General features: G+C 33.8%; 1 protein-coding gene across 2 annotated transcripts; it reads left to right on the top strand.

Annotated features, from left to right (window-relative positions):
* The first annotated feature begins 1,130 nt into the window (after positions 1-1,130).
* LOC137830564 (ARM repeat superfamily protein) lies at positions 1,131-17,125 on the top strand. 2 transcript variants are annotated; one of them, XM_068637992.2, is made up of 18 exons: positions 1,131-1,758; positions 2,411-2,957; positions 3,565-3,813; positions 5,497-5,588; positions 6,267-6,486; positions 6,978-7,159; positions 7,261-7,482; positions 7,822-7,991; positions 8,870-8,963; positions 9,077-9,133; positions 13,187-13,324; positions 14,180-14,251; positions 14,377-14,490; positions 14,746-14,907; positions 14,993-15,121; positions 15,267-15,368; positions 16,125-16,198; positions 16,286-17,125. In XM_068637992.2, exons 1-18 carry the CDS (start codon positions 1,273-1,275, stop codon positions 16,644-16,646), a joined length of 3,471 nt encoding a protein of 1,156 aa, XP_068494093.1. In that variant the 5' UTR covers positions 1,131-1,272; the 3' UTR covers positions 16,647-17,125. The 2 variants fall into 2 exon arrangements, with proteins under 2 accessions (XP_068494093.1, XP_068494094.1); XM_068637993.2 differs by having other exon boundaries at positions 1,171-1,758; positions 5,500-5,588.
* The last annotated feature ends 319 nt before the right edge of the window (positions 17,126-17,444 follow it).

The following is a 17,444-nucleotide window of genomic DNA, read 5'->3' as shown; positions in this document are numbered from 1 at the left end:
TAATCAATTCATTCAATTTTTACTTATTAAAAATATTTAATTTTATATTTTAAAACTTTTAGTTTTGAATTAATTTTTTGTTAATGTTTTCATTTTAAATAAAATATTAGAAAGTAAGTGAATCTATATTAAAAATATGAAAAAGATAAGTATTATTTTATTAAAAACATAAAAAGATATTAGTGTCTTTTTAAATTGTAGAAGAATGTAATTGTTATTTTATTAAAAGAATAAAGAAAATATTATAGAAAGTATTGTTATAACTATTATTACTTTATTAAAAACTTAAGAGAAATTAACATCTGTTTTAAAATTAAAAGAAGAGTTAAGTCTATTTTTTCCAGATACTAATAAATATTAATTCCAAAAGAAGAATTAACTTCAACCAAATTTAAAAAATAAAAATCTAATTAAATCATTTCAAAGATAATGAATTAAAAATACATCTTTTAATTAAATTAAATATTTATATTAAATAAAATAAGTGATTTTTGATTTTGTTAATATAAATTTTGTCGTCATTCTTTTATACTTTAATGATAAAAAAATATTATTTTTATTAGTAATAACCTTCACATTTTTATTATTAAAATATCTAAAAATTTATAAATTTTTATTTTTATAAATAAATAATTAAGATATACAATAATATATATATATATATATATAGTTTTGTAAAAATACTATTCAAAAAATTATATGACTGATATTTTTAAAAAGAGAAATTATTTAATCATTTTAAAATAAAGAAATTATTCAATTATTTATACTATTAAATAAATAAATTATTTTTTATTTGTTAAGGAGAAATTTTTCAGATAATTTTGTTTAGTTTAAAAAAAATGGTTAATGTATTGATGAAAATAGAGATACAGTTATAAATTAGGGTCAGACATTACTAGTGTCAACCTTTGATACTTTACATTTTTTTTTTAAATTATCTATTTTAAATTTAGTATTAAAAGTTGGAAAAGATTTCAAAATTTGAAGTATGAGAGCCAAAAAACAAAATCTTTTAAGAACTGATTTTTTTGAATTTGATAGGAATGAAAATATTTTTTTATGAAAATAAATCAAATCATGATTATTTCATGAAGGAATAAAAATATGTTTAATCGTTATTAATTTTGTTTTTTTTCTTGTGGTTCTTGAAAAGCATAAACCCTTAAAACGTTTAAACCCTCCTTCACCTCTGCGCCCTTCTTGTTTCCTTCTCCACCAACTAAGAGGCGAACCAAATTCTCCGAACCGAAGTCCGAACCTTCAAATTCCATGGAAGAAGAACACGTGGAGTCATTCAAGGTCGGTTCGGACCTCTGCCAGCAGCTCATGGACCGCTACGCCAACTCCACCGCGCCGCAGCACCGCCACCTCCTCGCGACCGCCGCCGCCCTGCGGTCCAACCTCGCTGCCGAGTCCCTCCCCCTCACGCCGCCCGCCTACTTCGCCGCCGCCATCTCCGCCCTCGACGCCGTGGAGGCGCTGGACCCCGTCGCGCTCTCCGCCTTAGTGTCCTTCATGGCCATCGCCCTCCCCCTCGTGCCGCCCGGCGGCATCGCGGCGTCGAAGTCGCAGGAAGCTTCTGAGATCCTCGTCGCGGTGCTGGCCAGGGAGGGCGAGGAGTTGGGCGCGGCTTGCGTGAGGGCCATGGTGAAGTGCTTGGGTGTTTTGATTGGGTTTTGTGATTTGGAGGATTGGGATGGAATCAAATTGGGCTTTGAAGCATTGCTCAAGTTCTCCATTTGCAAGCGCCCCAAGGTTAGAGTCGTTTGAGCTATGTGTTTTCATGCTTAATTTATATATCCAATCATGGGTAGATTCCTTTGATGATAGTTTTTTGAGCTTGCTGTGTGCATTTACTTATTTATGGCCTTCCAACTTTGCAGACATTGATCCCTGCAATCGTATCATTCCCAATCTTGTGATTACAGTATTTGTTTTTATTTTATTTTTGGATAGTCTATATTCAGTGTTTTAAGTTGCAGTAGATTCATTCGATGATAGTTTCTACCTTGTAATGTAATCTGCATTCTGCGTTTGGTTATGGCCTTCAAATTTGATTTTGCTGACATCGGTCCCTTCCACTGTCTCTATGTTTTATTATTATTTTTTATTTTCGTTCATTTATATGCAATGTGGCGGTCTTAGAGGCCCCTGCAGTCACTTTCAAAAGGAATCAGTTGGGCATACATACTTGCAATGTTCTGCAATTTCAGTGCTGCAACTGTAGTTTTAAACTGTGTATTTATATCCACATGAATAGATCTGGTGATGTTTTTACTTTGCAATCAGCATTTAGTTATGGCCTTTGATTTGGAGACATTGGTCGATGGCTATTAACCATTTCACTACTCTGAGGTTATGGAATTTTTCTGTTAAAATTGTGTTGTGGTTTGTTTGTTTGGTTTAGGTACGCAGATGTGCTCAAGAAGCTATGGAGAAGGTTTTCAAGTCTATCAAATCCTCCACGGTTACCAAGGAAGCTAGCAAGTTGGTTTTGTCAGAGCTGAAAAGTTGCAGTGCTTTGGTACTGAAGTTAAATGCTTTGAGGACTTTTGATGAATCTAAAGAAGATAAGGTTTTGAAACATGAACACCTGGAGGTCCTACATCTTATGAATTTAATTAATCTCATTGCTCCATATCTATCTACGAAAATCATTCTGAAAGTTCTTTCAGAAGTGCATAAATTATTTAGTTGTATGTCTTCGGAACTTGCAAGGCATGCTCTTAAAACTATTGAAGCTATTTTTGAAGCTTTGAGAATAAAAAATATAGTGCTAGAGACAGAGGACATTGTAGTTTCTCTTACTTCATTTGTGTCTTTGGGGGATAAAAACCCTTTGGATACTGTGATTTTGGCTTCAAAATTATTAAGAGTTGGGATGGACTTACTTTATAATGGACAATCAAGCTTGTGGATCAAGAATCTCCCTCCAGTTTGTAGATCCATGATTGGTATGTATGGTTCATCCATGTTCATCAATAGTAGAAAATTTGTTATAGTAATTTTCTGATTATTTTATTTAATCTGATTATGTGCTGAACACTATAGCTTCTGATAATTTTATTGAAAAGTATGCTGTACTAAGTTACAATTGATCGGATCATTACATAATTAATTAGTTAATTAGAAATCAAAATCTATCAATAATTCCCATATAAAACATTTTCCATGCAGCCAGATAGCAATACTTTGTTGTTTTTCACCATGGATTTCTGTTAAGGATTTTTTACGGCAAGTTGTACCTTCAAATTTAATTTTTTTGCAGTTTGAATCTATTATAATTCGTAAAGATTTTATTATTGTTGATGATAAAATGATAGATTAATTATGTCACTGTGGGAATGTTGTTTTGAAAGCTGTATTTTCTTTAACACCTTAATTTCTCTTTTTGATATCTTCCTTGCAGCATTTGAAGGTTATTTGTTATTTCATTAATGGTTTGGGGGGGATTTGTGTTGGTAAATACTTAATTAATTTTATTGATACTGCTGTTAGCTCCCTGTATTTTCCCTTTTCTATGGTATTTTTTCTGAGTCAAGCTACCAATGTTGAACTCAGGTCTTCTAACTTTTGATGGAAACACCGCATCACAAGCTTCAAGTATTTTGATTGATGTGCTCAAGCATCATATTGGTCCCTTGAGCATGTTAATGGGTACAGATCAAACATTTCATGATAGTCCGGAACGTGTTAAAGCAGATGCAATAAAGTCAACATGTGCTGTTTTTGAGGATGCCCTTTCTTCTACTGATGGAGTTCCAAATGAGCACGTTTTGTCAGTCATATCTGTTTTATTTCTTGATCTTGGTATGGGATACTTGTCATTATATTAGTTTAACATGTGTAAGAATTGCCCTTTTGAATTTCATTTAAGGAGGTCTATAACAACTTGCAATTGCTCTATCAACTGACTGAGCTAGAGCCCCAGTTTGCTTTTATATTGCCACAATTAATAATTAATGTTTGTAAAAAAAATTAGGTGTTATATCTAGTATTCCAGTTTTTTGTATATGGACGAAACAAGGGTGCTGTTTTTTTATTGAGGTTACTCTGTTTAATCAGTGAACTTACTTTGGTTTGCTCAGTGGGGGAGAGAGATGGTTCGTGGTGTAGAATAAAGTAAAAAATAATTGGAAATTATGTGATTATATATTATGATGTAGAAACACTAAGGGTAATATAGATATTACGAAGCACCGTAAGAAAATGCTGTGTTTCAGATTCACGGACCTTAACATCTGTTTCCCCTGATTTGTTGTTTGTTATTATACTTGTGTACCTGGTTAGACTGGAAAAATGCTTCACATTTTTTTTCATTAGTGTGCTTCTACACTTTTTGTTGTGGAAAAGTTTCATGATGTGTAATGTGTTTAAGGTTTTGGAAGCAGTGAGGTGAGTAAGGTTGTGTTTGTTTCCTGCTTTTAGCAAACTTAGGGCTCTCATATCGTTGTGTTGCAAGAAGTGTCAAGAGATCTTGGCACATGCTGTACAATTGTGGTCTGCCATTGGTATACAAGCCTCACTTCAAAGTTATCCAAATGTCTCACGGGGAGAAAAAATAGGTGGTGGATTTAATAACACTAAACAGTTGAACATTAATTTTCATCCATAGTTCACGTTTTGTAGGAATAGATTCAAGAGTTGTAGTGAGATGAGCTTTGTAGCCCAACCTACTTAACGATAACCCAATTTTGAAATCCTAAGCTGATTAGTTAGATCTGTCCATCTTCTTAATACTAACAATATGGTTGCAAAAGATGGGTGAATCTGTTATGGATGTTGATTGGGTGTTGGAAGACATTTTTTTTTCTTAAAATATGGAAAAAAAATAATAAAATAAAGTGAGAGAAAAATAAATTGAACCGCCAAACGAACTCCGATGGAGCTACCACCACAGGGGTAGGGTCATATGGAGGAGGCAACCTGGTTGCAGGTTGGTCGGCCATTAGGAGGTCCTGCAAGCACTGCCACGTGTGGGTCAGAGTTGTGAACTGTAGGGCAGATGATGCACATCCTCACATTGATGGGTGGTTCAAGTCAGAGTTTGTATAGTTGGGTAGATTGGCTCGGTTTAATCCCAACCCTATGCTCTCTAGAGCAAACAGAGGTCGTCAGAAACCTCACCAGGGACCGGAACAGTGAGTTGACCGCCTAATACGGTTTTGAAAAATACTAGATATCATCTTAAACTATAGGAATCCCATGTTGAGTAGGATAATGTACTTGATGTTGTACTTAATTCTTAAAAGTTCTCCAATATAATGGACTAGTTTTTTGGGTTGAACTCTCCTCATGTGCTTAAGTCCAAACATGGATATAACACATTTACAAGGCTGCTTGTTTGTTTTTAAATTTATGATGATGTCTTATTGTCTGTTATCACACTTGTTTCTTTATCAGTAATAAGATTTCTTCTTTAGAAGAATAATAGTTATAAAACTACATGTTGTCCATATCTTCTTATTCTCTTGTATTCCTTTTTTGTTGAAGGAGAATCCTCATTTGTGTTGATGAGGAACATTGTGCTTAAGCTTGCGGACTTGATGGTTAAAATTTCCGGAGGCAAGATTCATAATGAGCATGTAAGTACCCATGAAAGATTCTGTAGCGGCTCCCACATTGATCAAAGTTTTGATAATTAGATTTCTACATCTTAAACGTGTCATCTTATGATTCATTGTCTGTTTTTCACTCATTTCAAAATTTCTGGGGTACTTCACTGTCTATTTCCTTTTAGATCAGCACTGTGGAACCTTGCTGGAACACTTGATGAGGATATTTTTTTTTTAATTTTCAGTATAATGATGTGTATTTTGATATATTAAATACTTTTGTTTGTTGACACAGTCAATGTAATAATATGGAATAAATTAGTTTATTAGTTATCATATAAATGTTACCTTTTTTTTTCCTTATTTAGCTTAAAGATAAAAAAATGCCGGCATGTGATTAAATTTCGTAATATTTGAATTATTTCATGCATACTTGGTTAATTTAATCTGTTTATGATTAACTTGTTTATTTATATCCTGCATACTATATTTAAGTAACATTGTAGCCATATTCTGAATGCCAGGTCTTCCCCTGCTCACCCTAGTTGAACCTCCATCTGTGTCCTGTCTATTTGCTTATTTAGTAATCGTCTTTATTCTCAAAAACATTTGTTGCTACTTACTACTAGTACTTTGCTATTACTGTTATTTCTGTTCTGGTACAATTTAAACTGATTGCCGAATCATCTGCTTTTCAATTTAATGCAGCTTCAGAAATGCATTGGGTCTGCTGTTTATGCTATGGGGATAGAGAGATTTCTTTCACTTGTACCTATATCCCTTATATCCCTTGACAAAGACAGCTATGATTATTCAAATATTTGGCTAGTACCAATCTTGAAGCGCTATGTTAGTGGTGCATCGCTTGCATACTACATGGAGCATATCATCCCTCTTGCCAAGTCCTTTAAGAATGCTAGTCAAAAAGGTATATTTAATATTATCTGCTTTGAGGCTGTTTTCTTTCTTCCCCCTTTTTTTCTTTTCTTTTAAGGTGGAGGAAACTTGAGTTATTTTCTCTGTTTATTCTCTCCCTGTCATTGCCACTTGCATTGCTTTGAGCATGGTTCCCATCCCCCTTTTTCTTTACTTTTTTGGCTTAGAGATGGATGGAGCTTGTCTGATTTTCTATTACTTTCATAGCATAGAAGCTTCTCAAAATAATTGAGTTTGTAAATAGTGAAAGATAATTACTTTTCCATTTTGTTTATATAAAAAAGAATAGGAAAAGGAAACTAATTTGTAGCAACTAGATAATTTGGAATATTCCGATGACTTAGAAAATCAATTAGAGAAAAGCACTGTATTTTTTTTGTTCTCAAATATTTTTCCCTTTTGCTGCTGTCCGTGCAATTCCAATTTTATGACAATCACTTTCTTGTTCAAAATGGTGAGCAAATTTTTTCCTGTTTCTTTCAGTCAGTAAGTCAGAGTTTAGTCAGGAAATGATGGCTTGTGCTCATGAACTTTGGGGATTGCTACCTGGCTTTTGTCGTCATGCAACTGATACTGACCAAAGTTTTACTCGTCTCTCATATGTCCTTATTAATTTTCTTAAGAAGGATCATTCCATGCATCAAAATGTTTCCAAGGCATTGCAGGTAACACTTTCACAAACTAGTGGAGACCCTCGTAAACTTTGTTCTTATATGTTGTTTTTTAAGTTGTTTTTCCTTTTAAAATGATTATGACTTTTGTGCAGATTCTTGTAAATGAGAACAAAGCTGCACTTAGCCCTAAAAAGAGCATGGAAGATTGCCATGGCGAATATGATTTTTTGTTGGAGTTCAGCAAGCAACCTACTTATTCAAAGAAAGCTGCTACCAAAAACATAAAGTCATTGGCATCTTGTTCAATTCAGTTGCTTTATGTTTTATCAGATTTATTTATCAGTTCACTTCCAGAAGCACGCTTATCTTTAAAGGTTCTGCATTTATCACTTGTGTTATTCATTCTCCCATATAGACTGATACCTCTCTCTTATGTTCTATTTTGTTGTAGAAAATGCATGAATTATTTTTTTCTGCGAATATGGTGGAATGGTATTATTCTACTTGGGCCATTTAAAATAATGGAGAAATGCTAGGCTGAACATTATTGTCTTTTAATGTTGCCTCTTGCTTTCCTTGCCCTTATAATACAGGTTGATGAATTGTTTACACGTCGTTCTCAACTGCTTTCTGATCTTGGTCATTATTTACTTTATATTAACTTTTGATAATGTTAAGTAATTTGGAATATTTTTTTCTTGTTTCTTTTTTAGCGAGCAATTGGGTGCCTGGCGTCTGTCACTGATTCTTCTGTAATCAAAGAGCTTCTTGTGTCTTTGCTTAAGAGGTCTGAATATGTAGATTCTGAAGGTGAAGCTAAAATATTGACAAGTCCTGGAGAGGTAGAGAGTGGTCAAAGTGACTTGAAGAGATGCTCTCCGAGGTATGGTGATTAATTTATACAAGAGTAATTGCCAATGTTGATGTCTGTTAGCATTTACCAAATTATATTGGTCTTGCATTTCTTTTTGTTACTTAACAGAGATAATACAATTTATTTTCTGCTGGTTTTTCATCTGACTTACGTAGCCATCATCTTGTTGATTTTCTTCTCGCACAGGTTTATTATTTGTGATAATAGAGATTTATGCATAGTTCCGCTAAGTTTAATCTTAGAAGTATGGCATTTACCAACATGTACAGCAAAATAATTGAGTGATTGACGGGAACTACCAATCTAAAGACTCTATTTTCTTCTAATTTTGGCTGTTTATTGCTAAAGTATGTAATAGAACCATTCATGCGCTTACACTGAACAATTTAAATTTAACAGTTGATTCTTACATGGTATATAACCAACTTGTCCAAGTGGTCAAGAGTTAAATCCTTAACTTCTGCATTCTTCTTAAACTTAAATTTATGATAAAAAAGGTTGCTGCATTGTCCGTGTTTCATTCTGAAAAGACTTTTGCAGGGTGAAACATGTTAAGAGATTTGATAAATCATTCATGTGCCTACTCCCAACTGGTAGAAGTTTTCGAGTGTTGGTGTCCAATACTTATAACATTTCTTTTTCTGTAGCTCGTCAAAATTAATTGATAATTATTTATTCAGTTGTTAATCTTGTTCAGAAGCCAACCTTCATACATATTAGCTGAGTGGCTTAGCTTTTACACGATTACATAAACTTGAGCAATACTATGATGTCTCCCAATTTGAAATTAATAATATGGAAACTGTATGCGCTGAAAACCTGCTACTAGCTTTAAATTTCTTGTTATTATATAATAAATATAAAATCAAAGTCATTGTGTTCTTCAGGTGTTTGATAATGGAAATGGCATCTTGTCTTGTCGAAGGAGCAAATGAAAATCTTATTGAGATAATTTATAATTTAACTATACATTCATTTCAGGTATTTTTCGAAGTTTGAAGAATACTTTTTATTGATATTACGGTTTTCATTAATTCTTTTGACTAACTATATAATTTTGTAAAAGAATATCATGTATGCTTTTGGTTTTACAGGAAAGTGATGAGAGTGTTCATCATGAAGCATACAACACATTGAACAAAATTTTGGAGGTTTGGATTTGCTTTGATGATAATTCTGTTTCATTTTCTCCCTTGTACTCTTGTTATCTATCTATCTATCTATTAGAAAATCTAAGAAATATTTGATATCTTTTTCAGATATCTATACTATTTTAGTGCACCCTAGGTGCTATGTTAGAATTTATTTTCTTATTTAATTATTTTCTTAAAGAATGATGTATTTAATTCTTTAAGTCTATATATTAAAGGAATTCTGTTGTGTAGATGTCAAAACGGGATGAAAACATGGGCCCATCACTAGTTTGGGTTAGGATGGACTGGAAAAAATAGAAACATTTTGGGTGTTTCTTTCTGCATCCTGTCATTCTTCTTCTTGCACCCCATAAAAGCATGAAATGACGAAAATGACCATGTGAGGTTTTTTCTCTCTTTCTGAATGGCTATTATGGGAAATAAATTTGAATTACGGAATGGAATGGATTTTTTCGCTTTTGGAAACCCCATTCCATAAAACAACTTTCCATTCCGTAGCACCCCATTCTAGAATGCTTTTTTTCGCTTACGGTTTGTCCAATTCCAGAATTCATTTTCCCATTTTGGAATACCAATCCGAAACTAATTCTGAGAACCCGATTTCTAGAAACACCATGCTACCATACCTAACCCAAAACTATATATCACACCTCATTTTTTACTTCAAGTTCAAACCACCAACGAAGCCTTCTCAACAGCAACAACTCCACCATACCTCCATTGAGCTCAACCTTTGCTACAACAACCTCCACAATTCCACTTGCAACCCACACTGCCATGGAACTTGTGTTTTGAAATAAAATGTGAAGGGCAATTTCGGGATTTCAAAAAATGATAGGGTGCAAGAAGAAACATTTTAGGTATATAAAAAAGTCACTCTGTTCATTTAGAACCCGACCCATTAGGATGAACCTGTGCTAACCAAACCAACTCGGTGGGCTACCTACCAAAGTAAAGTATCTTGTGGTAGCACCAAGCCATTAAGGAAACCCTTTGCTCTGCGAGTTGAGTAATAAAAAGGGAAAACCAAAGTAAAAATGCGGCTCGTAGCTTACAAAGGAAAAAAATTCAACTGTTGTGTTATTTCTTTTACCAAAGATTTTGTTTGTTTACATAAATAAGTTTGGGACAAATGATTGGATCCGGATGTGAGTCTTGCTCTTTATCACCTATGAACATCTGCACATGTTGACACGATTATGTATTCTCCATCTCTCATTCATGCTCAGCTAGGTCATCCTAGTCTTTCTAAGATGCAATACCTTGTTCCAAGTTTGTCCAAAGTGTCTAGTTTGTCTTGTGAGTCATGTCATTTAGATAAACCAGTGTTATCGATATCGGATAACGGATCATATTGGAGACCCAAAAATCCTTTATAGGGTTATAACGGAAACCATAACGAGTTATGGCGGAAGCATTGTGGTAAAAAAAAATATAATATATATATATATATATATATATGTATATAAATAACTTCAAAAAAATACAAAAATAATAAGGTTGTTGAGAATAGTTATATAATGTTTTACATGGCCCCAAAATAGACCCAAAAGCCTAAGGTTAAATATGTTGTCATATTTAAATTAGGGTTTCCCAGGGAGCCACACACCACTCACACACACTCTCTATTTAAATTTTAGGGTTTTTTATTAGGTTAAATTTAAAATGGGCCTTTGGCCCAAACTTCTAAAAACTAGGTTTAGGTCTTCATGATTCGCGTCGTCAAAGCGTGCAATGCTGCTGTCGCCACCTTTTTTCCCAATATTTCTGATATTCGTTTGCACTCCAAGATGGCAAAAGCGGCCGCCATGGAATATCTTCATCGCCACCGCCTTGTTGTGGCAGTGGTTAGAAAATCGGCCACCGCCATCCGCCATGGCGCCGCCATAGCCGATAATTGATAACACTGAGATAAACAAAGTTGCAGGTCTTTTTCTAGTAGTGTCTCACAACGTGCTTTTGCCTTATTTCACTATGATATTTGGGGACCAAGTCATGCTAAGTCTAATTTAGGGTTTTAGTATTTTGTTACTTTTATTGATGATTATTCAAGTGTACTTGGTTATTTTTAATGAAATCTTGTTCTGAGTTGTTTTCTATATTTCAAACTTTTTATAACGAAATTAAAAATCAACGATTCAAACCTTACGCAGTGATAAAGCTCATGAGTATCTTTCTCATTCTTTTACCACTTTTATAAAATCTCATGACATTCTTCATCAAAAATCATGTGCTTATACCCCTCAACAAAATGGGGTGGCAAAGTGCAAGAATAGACACCTTGTTGAAACTACTTGCACTATGTTACTTCATGGTGTTGTTCCTCAACGTTTTTGGGGTGATGCTATCCTTAGTGCATGTTATTTAAATTAATCGTATGTCATCTTCGGTTTTAGAGTATAAAATTCCTCATTTTATTTATTTTTCCTCATGAATCTCTTCATCCCTTACCACCTAAAGTTTTTGGGTCTACTTGCTTTGTTCACAATTTTTGACCCAGTGTTGATAAATTATATGCTAGGTCACATAAATGTGTTTTTTTAGGGTTTACTAGATCTCAAAAACGATATAAATGTTTTTCACCATCTCTTAATCGTTATTCTATTTATGCAGATGTCAACTTCACTGAGTTTTCTTTTTATTTTAAGCCTTTATCTTCTCCACCTGTGTGTCCATCTGAACAAGTACATATTTCAGTTGTCTTTGATCCTATTGTTATGTCTAGTGTACCTAAAGATTCTCCTTCTCCACCACCTCTTCAAGTTTACAATCGTTGTTAGTCTGTCGTTAGTCTTCCCATCGTCTACAGGATGATTCTCTTTTAGTGCCAAATCCTCTGTCCCTTCCCTCTCCACATTATAATGCTTTAAGCTACCATCGATTATCTCAACCTTTTTATACCTACCTTTTGTATATTTCTTATGTGTCCATTCCAAAGTCTATAGGTGATGCCTTAGTTCATCCTGGTTGGCGTCAAACCATGTTTGATGAAATGAGTGCGCTTAAGAAGAATGGGACTTGGGACCTTGTTCCTTTACGTTCTAGGAAATCTGTTGTTGGTTGCAAGTGGATTTTTGCTATCAATGTTGGTCTTGATGGTACTGTTGATCGTCTCAAAGCTCGCCTTGTGGCTAAGGGTTATACCAAATTTTTTGGTGACTTCAGTTCGCTTATTCGTAGCCATGGCTGCTCTTCAACAATGGCCTCTATATCAGCTCAATGTCAAAAATTCCTTAATGAGGATTTGCAGGAAGAAATTTATATGGAGTAACCTCCCAACTTTGTTGCTCAGGGGGAGTATTCTAGATTGGTATGTCGTCTTCGCAAATCCTGATATTGCTTGAAGTAGTCTCTCAGGGCTTGGTTTTAAAAATTTAGCAAAGTTGTTCAATAGTTTGGTATGACTCGCTACTTGTTGTGACAAGATCTAGTGTTGAAGCACGATATAGAGCTATGACTTCAGCTACTTCAGTTACTCAAATAATTGCAATTTGGAGAAGTCAATCAAATGACACTCATTTGTGATAATGAGGTTGTTCTTCATAATAACTCAAATCCCGTCTTTCATGAAAGGACCAAACATATTGAGATTGATTATCATTTCATTTCAGAAAATATTGTGTCTAGAGACATCAAGAGTGAGTTTGTTAATTCAAATGATCAATTAATAGATCTTTTCACTAAATCTTTATGGGCACCTAGAATTGATTATATTTGTAACATGCTTGGTACATATGATTTATATACACCAGCTTGAGGAGAGTATTGAATATAATGGGCTTAGCCCATAGTTTATGTTATTCTGTTATTAATTATGTTTATTTTCATTTATAAATAAACATTCTTATGTATGTATTTTACAGAAGGGATATCAATCCTATATTTATTTTCTTCATTCTTAATAGTGGGCCTTTCAACCCATCACGACCAAAACCCATGGTGGGGCAGGTGTCAACCTGTTTTTACGGTTCTAGGTTCATGATATCTTGCATTGTTTCTCTCTCTTTCAACTGTATCTGTCTATCTCAGTTTTGTTGCTGAATGATGCAGGAGAACCCATGCTTCTTCTCTTCTGCTCGATACATTGAGCTAATTGATTTATTACATGGCTTAAAACCTCCAACTGCAATTGCATCTCTTAGAAGTCGATATTCTTGTTTTCGCCTGCTGATGGTACATGCAATGAAGGTTAGAATTCTAATGTTCCATTCTTATTTACAATTTATTTAATCTACACGTCTTAGATATGAAAATGTGTGACATCTTTCTCTAAATTATTTGTCAACTATGTTGCAGAAATCTTTTTTAGCATCCAACTCCTTATATTGTTAAGTCTATGTGTCATTTTCAATTGATGCTGTATTTAAGCCCACCTAAACTGAATAGCTAGCCTGTAATTTCTTTTTCTATTTTGGTTCTAGTTCAGTCATAGCTTCACATTCAAGGTTTAACTTGATGTCTTGATTATTGTACTAATGTTCATCTAAATTTTTTATTTTTTTATTAAAGTAATTTTAAATGCCAATTAAATTTTGTATTGAGTGCCATAAACTTTTTAAATAAAATTAATTTGCAACCAACTTGCAGCATTGAAGTTGCTGTGCTTGTTTCCACAGTACCTGTATGCTATAGGTTTTCAGAATTTAATTTGTTACACATTCTTACTATAGAAGTTTATATGATTATGTTTCTAAAGAAATTTCTGTAGGCATTTCTTTTCCTTTGATTGTTGAAATAACAGTGAGGCTGGTTTAGCACATGTACATGGATGGCACTTTTGTTAGATATATGCATGGTTTTTTCTTTTTTAAAATTCTGCAAAGAGCCTGTCGAAGTTCTAGCATATTAAGCATGTTTTCTTATCGGGTTTTGCTCCTTAGCCTAGTTATTTTGAAAATCTTTGTATTTCTTGCTTTGCTCTTTGGTATTTGAAGGAGGATTGGACGGGTGCATATAATTTATATCCAGTTGTAAAATTGTACATTATTCAGTGTTTTTTTTTTCTTCTGAATATGTAAGTATGTGTGTGTGCATTCTCTGCAGGTTAGTTTAGAAGAAGAGGAGAACTCAAAGGTTTTTCTTATTCTCAATGAAATTATTGTCACATTAAAGGATGTAAGTATATCAAGTACTTGCCATACATTTTCTTGAAGATCTTTGGCTTAGATTTGTCATCCTTGGATTCAATCACTAAGGAGAGATAATGACTGTACTGATTTATGTTCAATGGTTTTTTTTAGGGCAAGGATGAAACCAGGAAAGAAGCATATGATTTGCTCTTAAATATAAGTTCTACCTTGAGGGACTCATTATATGTTGGTTCTATTGAACCTTATCACAAACTAGTTAGCATGGTAAGTCCATGCATGACTTCAATTTTGTTTTAATCAGAGGATCACTATTTTGAGAAGATTTGAGCTACTAACTAGGCTGCTCCTAAATATGCTTGTGGGATATCACTCTATTAAGTATTGAACTTCCCACATTTATCATGCATTTTTTTTTAATGTTTTTTCTATAAGCCAAAAATCATGCAACCAATGCTGTTTCCAGTGTGTGGAGTGGAATTGTGTCATTGACTTGTACACTTATATACTCTCAATACACAGATAATGGGATATCTTTCTGGATCATCTCCGCATATAAAAAGTGGAGCGGTGTCTGCGCTGTCTGTATTGGTATACCAGGATACAAATCTTTTAATCTCTGTTTCAGGTCTTGTCCCCTCTCTTTTATCTCTGCTGCAAACCAAAGATATGGAAATCACAAAAGTGAGTGTTCTACTTTTTTAAGATCATATTTTGAGTTTGTTGAACATCTTTCTGTTATTGTTATTTAATCTTTGTTCTGTAATAGGCTGTCTTGGGATTTGTTAAAGTAATGGTATCTAGCTTACAAGCAAGGGAGCTGCAGAATATTCTCTCAGATGTTATTACTGAAATCCTCCCCTGGTCGTCTGTTTCAAGGAATCATTTTAGATCAAAGGCATGTACAATATCTAATGTTTAGCTCCTGGTTCTCAACGTGCTGGTGTGTGCTAAATTACATGCACATGTACCTGCACAATATGAGCACATTGATCTGTATACTTTACAGATCCATAGGAATAATGTGTTTTTGTTTTCTGCAGGTCATTGTTATATTTGAAATATTATTACGGAAGTGTGGTTCTGCTGCTGTCAAACTGGTTATCCCGGAGAAATACAAGTTTTTTCTCAAGACTGTTCTAGAGGTACTGTTTTTAGTATTGATTAAAAGACTACGATTGTAATGGTACTTGTAGTTTAAGTTTGATCTCAGCCCAGCTATATCTTACATACAGTATTGTATGCAAATCCATGAAGGTCAGCAACATAGTAGCTTAAAAATTCATATCAAGATTGAGCTTTTGAATTATTAGGCTTGTGCTTTAGAGGATAAAAATGCAAACAAATTTCAGTTCTTCTTTAGCGAAGGTTATACCTGCTCTCCTTTTGGTTCTTATTTTTCCCTACTGTTTTCTGGGATACATCAACTCTTATTAGAGTGATTTTTGTTAAATTGGTTGATTAATTGTTAAAATTATTTTTTTTAAATTAAATCGTTGGAGAAATTGTTAAATTAAAATATGTATGAAAAATAGAAATAAAGAAATTAAATTTCTGCTCATTATGTAAGCTATAAAAGGACGTTTAAGGTTCCATATTGCCGTTAGTTTTATTTTCATTTGTTTTCTCTATGTCATCTGTGACATTTGACGCTTTAGATTTTTTTTATTAATATTTGTATTGTGCTTCCATCAGATTTTTTAAAGGTAACATCATTTAGATAAACTCCGTGGCTAAAAGAATATTCACAAGAAAACTATAATTAGTCATTTGTGGGTGGGTGGGAAATTCGTTTCTCCTTTTTCTTGCTTTGGATTTTTCACTACTTTCTTGCTCATTTAAAATTTGTAATATCCGTAGAGGGTGTACTCCTGACTATTATGGTGACTATTGACTTGCAGAACCGGCATGGCAAATCAAGTGAAGCAGTCACTAACGATTCAGAAAATATCCCTGAAGATTCTTCTACTAAAAAGTATGTTTTGTTGCTTGTGAATAAAATTAGTTGAGTTTTTGTTTCTTCGAAGCTGATTCAGAGTCCTATCTTTGCTCCCCTTTTTAGGCCAGAGTGGAGGAAGCCTGTAAGATCAGCTACCCCAGAGAAAAATTCAGTAAAGAACAAGAGAAAGAGAGACAACAAATTTGAGACAGTCAAGCCTGGCCAAAAGGAACCATTTAAATCTGCCAGTAATGATGGATTAAGTTTACCCAAGAGAAGTAGGCATTCCAATGATAAAAGTCCTAATGATAAAAGACCAGAAGAAAATAGAAAAGGCAAGAATGGTGGGAACAAAAGTTTCACTGGTGGTGGTGGGAAGAGAAACGTCAAGATGACCAGTACTGAAAAATATAAACCAGCTTCTGAGGTGCCTACACGACCTTCCAAGTCACAGAAGCTAAAAAGGAAATTCCAAAGAAATTGATAGATGAGTCGAGTATTGAAGCTGGAGAAACACTTCTAAGATGTCATATCTCCCTGACCATGTAAAACTGGCAATGCCATTTTATATATGTAACTGCATATATAAGCTAGGGAGATAACAAGTGAAGGATTACAAGCAGGATCTTTTCTTTCCTGTTGAGCAACCACTATAGAGGGGAAGTTGTCACTTTCTTCGGGTGACATGCTGGAATCTACTGGTTGGGAAAATGATGTTCTGCTTAGTGCATTCATATTGTTGCTGGAGAAGTTAAGTTATTGGTGAGGGAAGCTGCTGTAATGGAGTATGGTCATAGTTGATAATGTAAATGGCTACGTGTTGCCATCTTTTGCCCTCGATAGGATTTTTCCGAAGCTGCTAGTTCTTACTAGATATTGCATGTCTAACGAATGATATGTTGAGCTATTTTGTACTATTTTTCATATTTGCAAAGTTGTAAATCAAGCATAATGCAAGAGTCATACTGAACGCAGCACACAGTCACAACACAAGTTTTTTCATAGGGAAAAATTAAGATCAACAAAGGAAAAAAAATGACAGTCAAAGAACAAATTCCGTAGTTTGTAGAAGCAGTAAACGAATTCGGTAAAAAAACTGAGTAATATTAAAAACAAACACTTTAATAAAGTGATTCTATGTTTATTTGGATAAACTTCTCTATAAACTATCATATAAATTTTAAAATTCTTATTTATAATTAGTATATATATATATATATTAATTTTAGCTTATAAAGCTTATCTCCTTTTTTTGTTTTGTTTTTACAAGTGTTTAATCAAA

This window comes from Phaseolus vulgaris, chromosome 7 (assembly GCF_051622355.1).
Source record: "Phaseolus vulgaris cultivar YP4 chromosome 7, ASM5162235v1, whole genome shotgun sequence".
Classification (NCBI taxonomy): Eukaryota; Viridiplantae; Streptophyta; class Magnoliopsida; order Fabales; family Fabaceae; genus Phaseolus; species Phaseolus vulgaris.
The sequence above is the reverse complement of the archived record's forward strand: the minus strand, read 5'-3'. Positions and strand labels throughout refer to the sequence as shown.

Coding starts and splice junctions, on each gene's coding strand:
- LOC137830564 (XM_068637992.2), top strand. CDS start 1,273: ATGGAAGAAGAACACGTGGAGTCATTCAAGGTCGGTTCGGACCTCTGC. Junction 1,759..2,410: donor CCATTTGCAAGCGCCCCAAG/GTTAGAGTCGTT, acceptor TGTTTGGTTTAG/GTACGCAGATGTGCTCAAGA. Junction 7,992..8,869: donor TTGAAGAGATGCTCTCCGAG/GTATGGTGATTA, acceptor TGTGTTCTTCAG/GTGTTTGATAATGGAAATGG.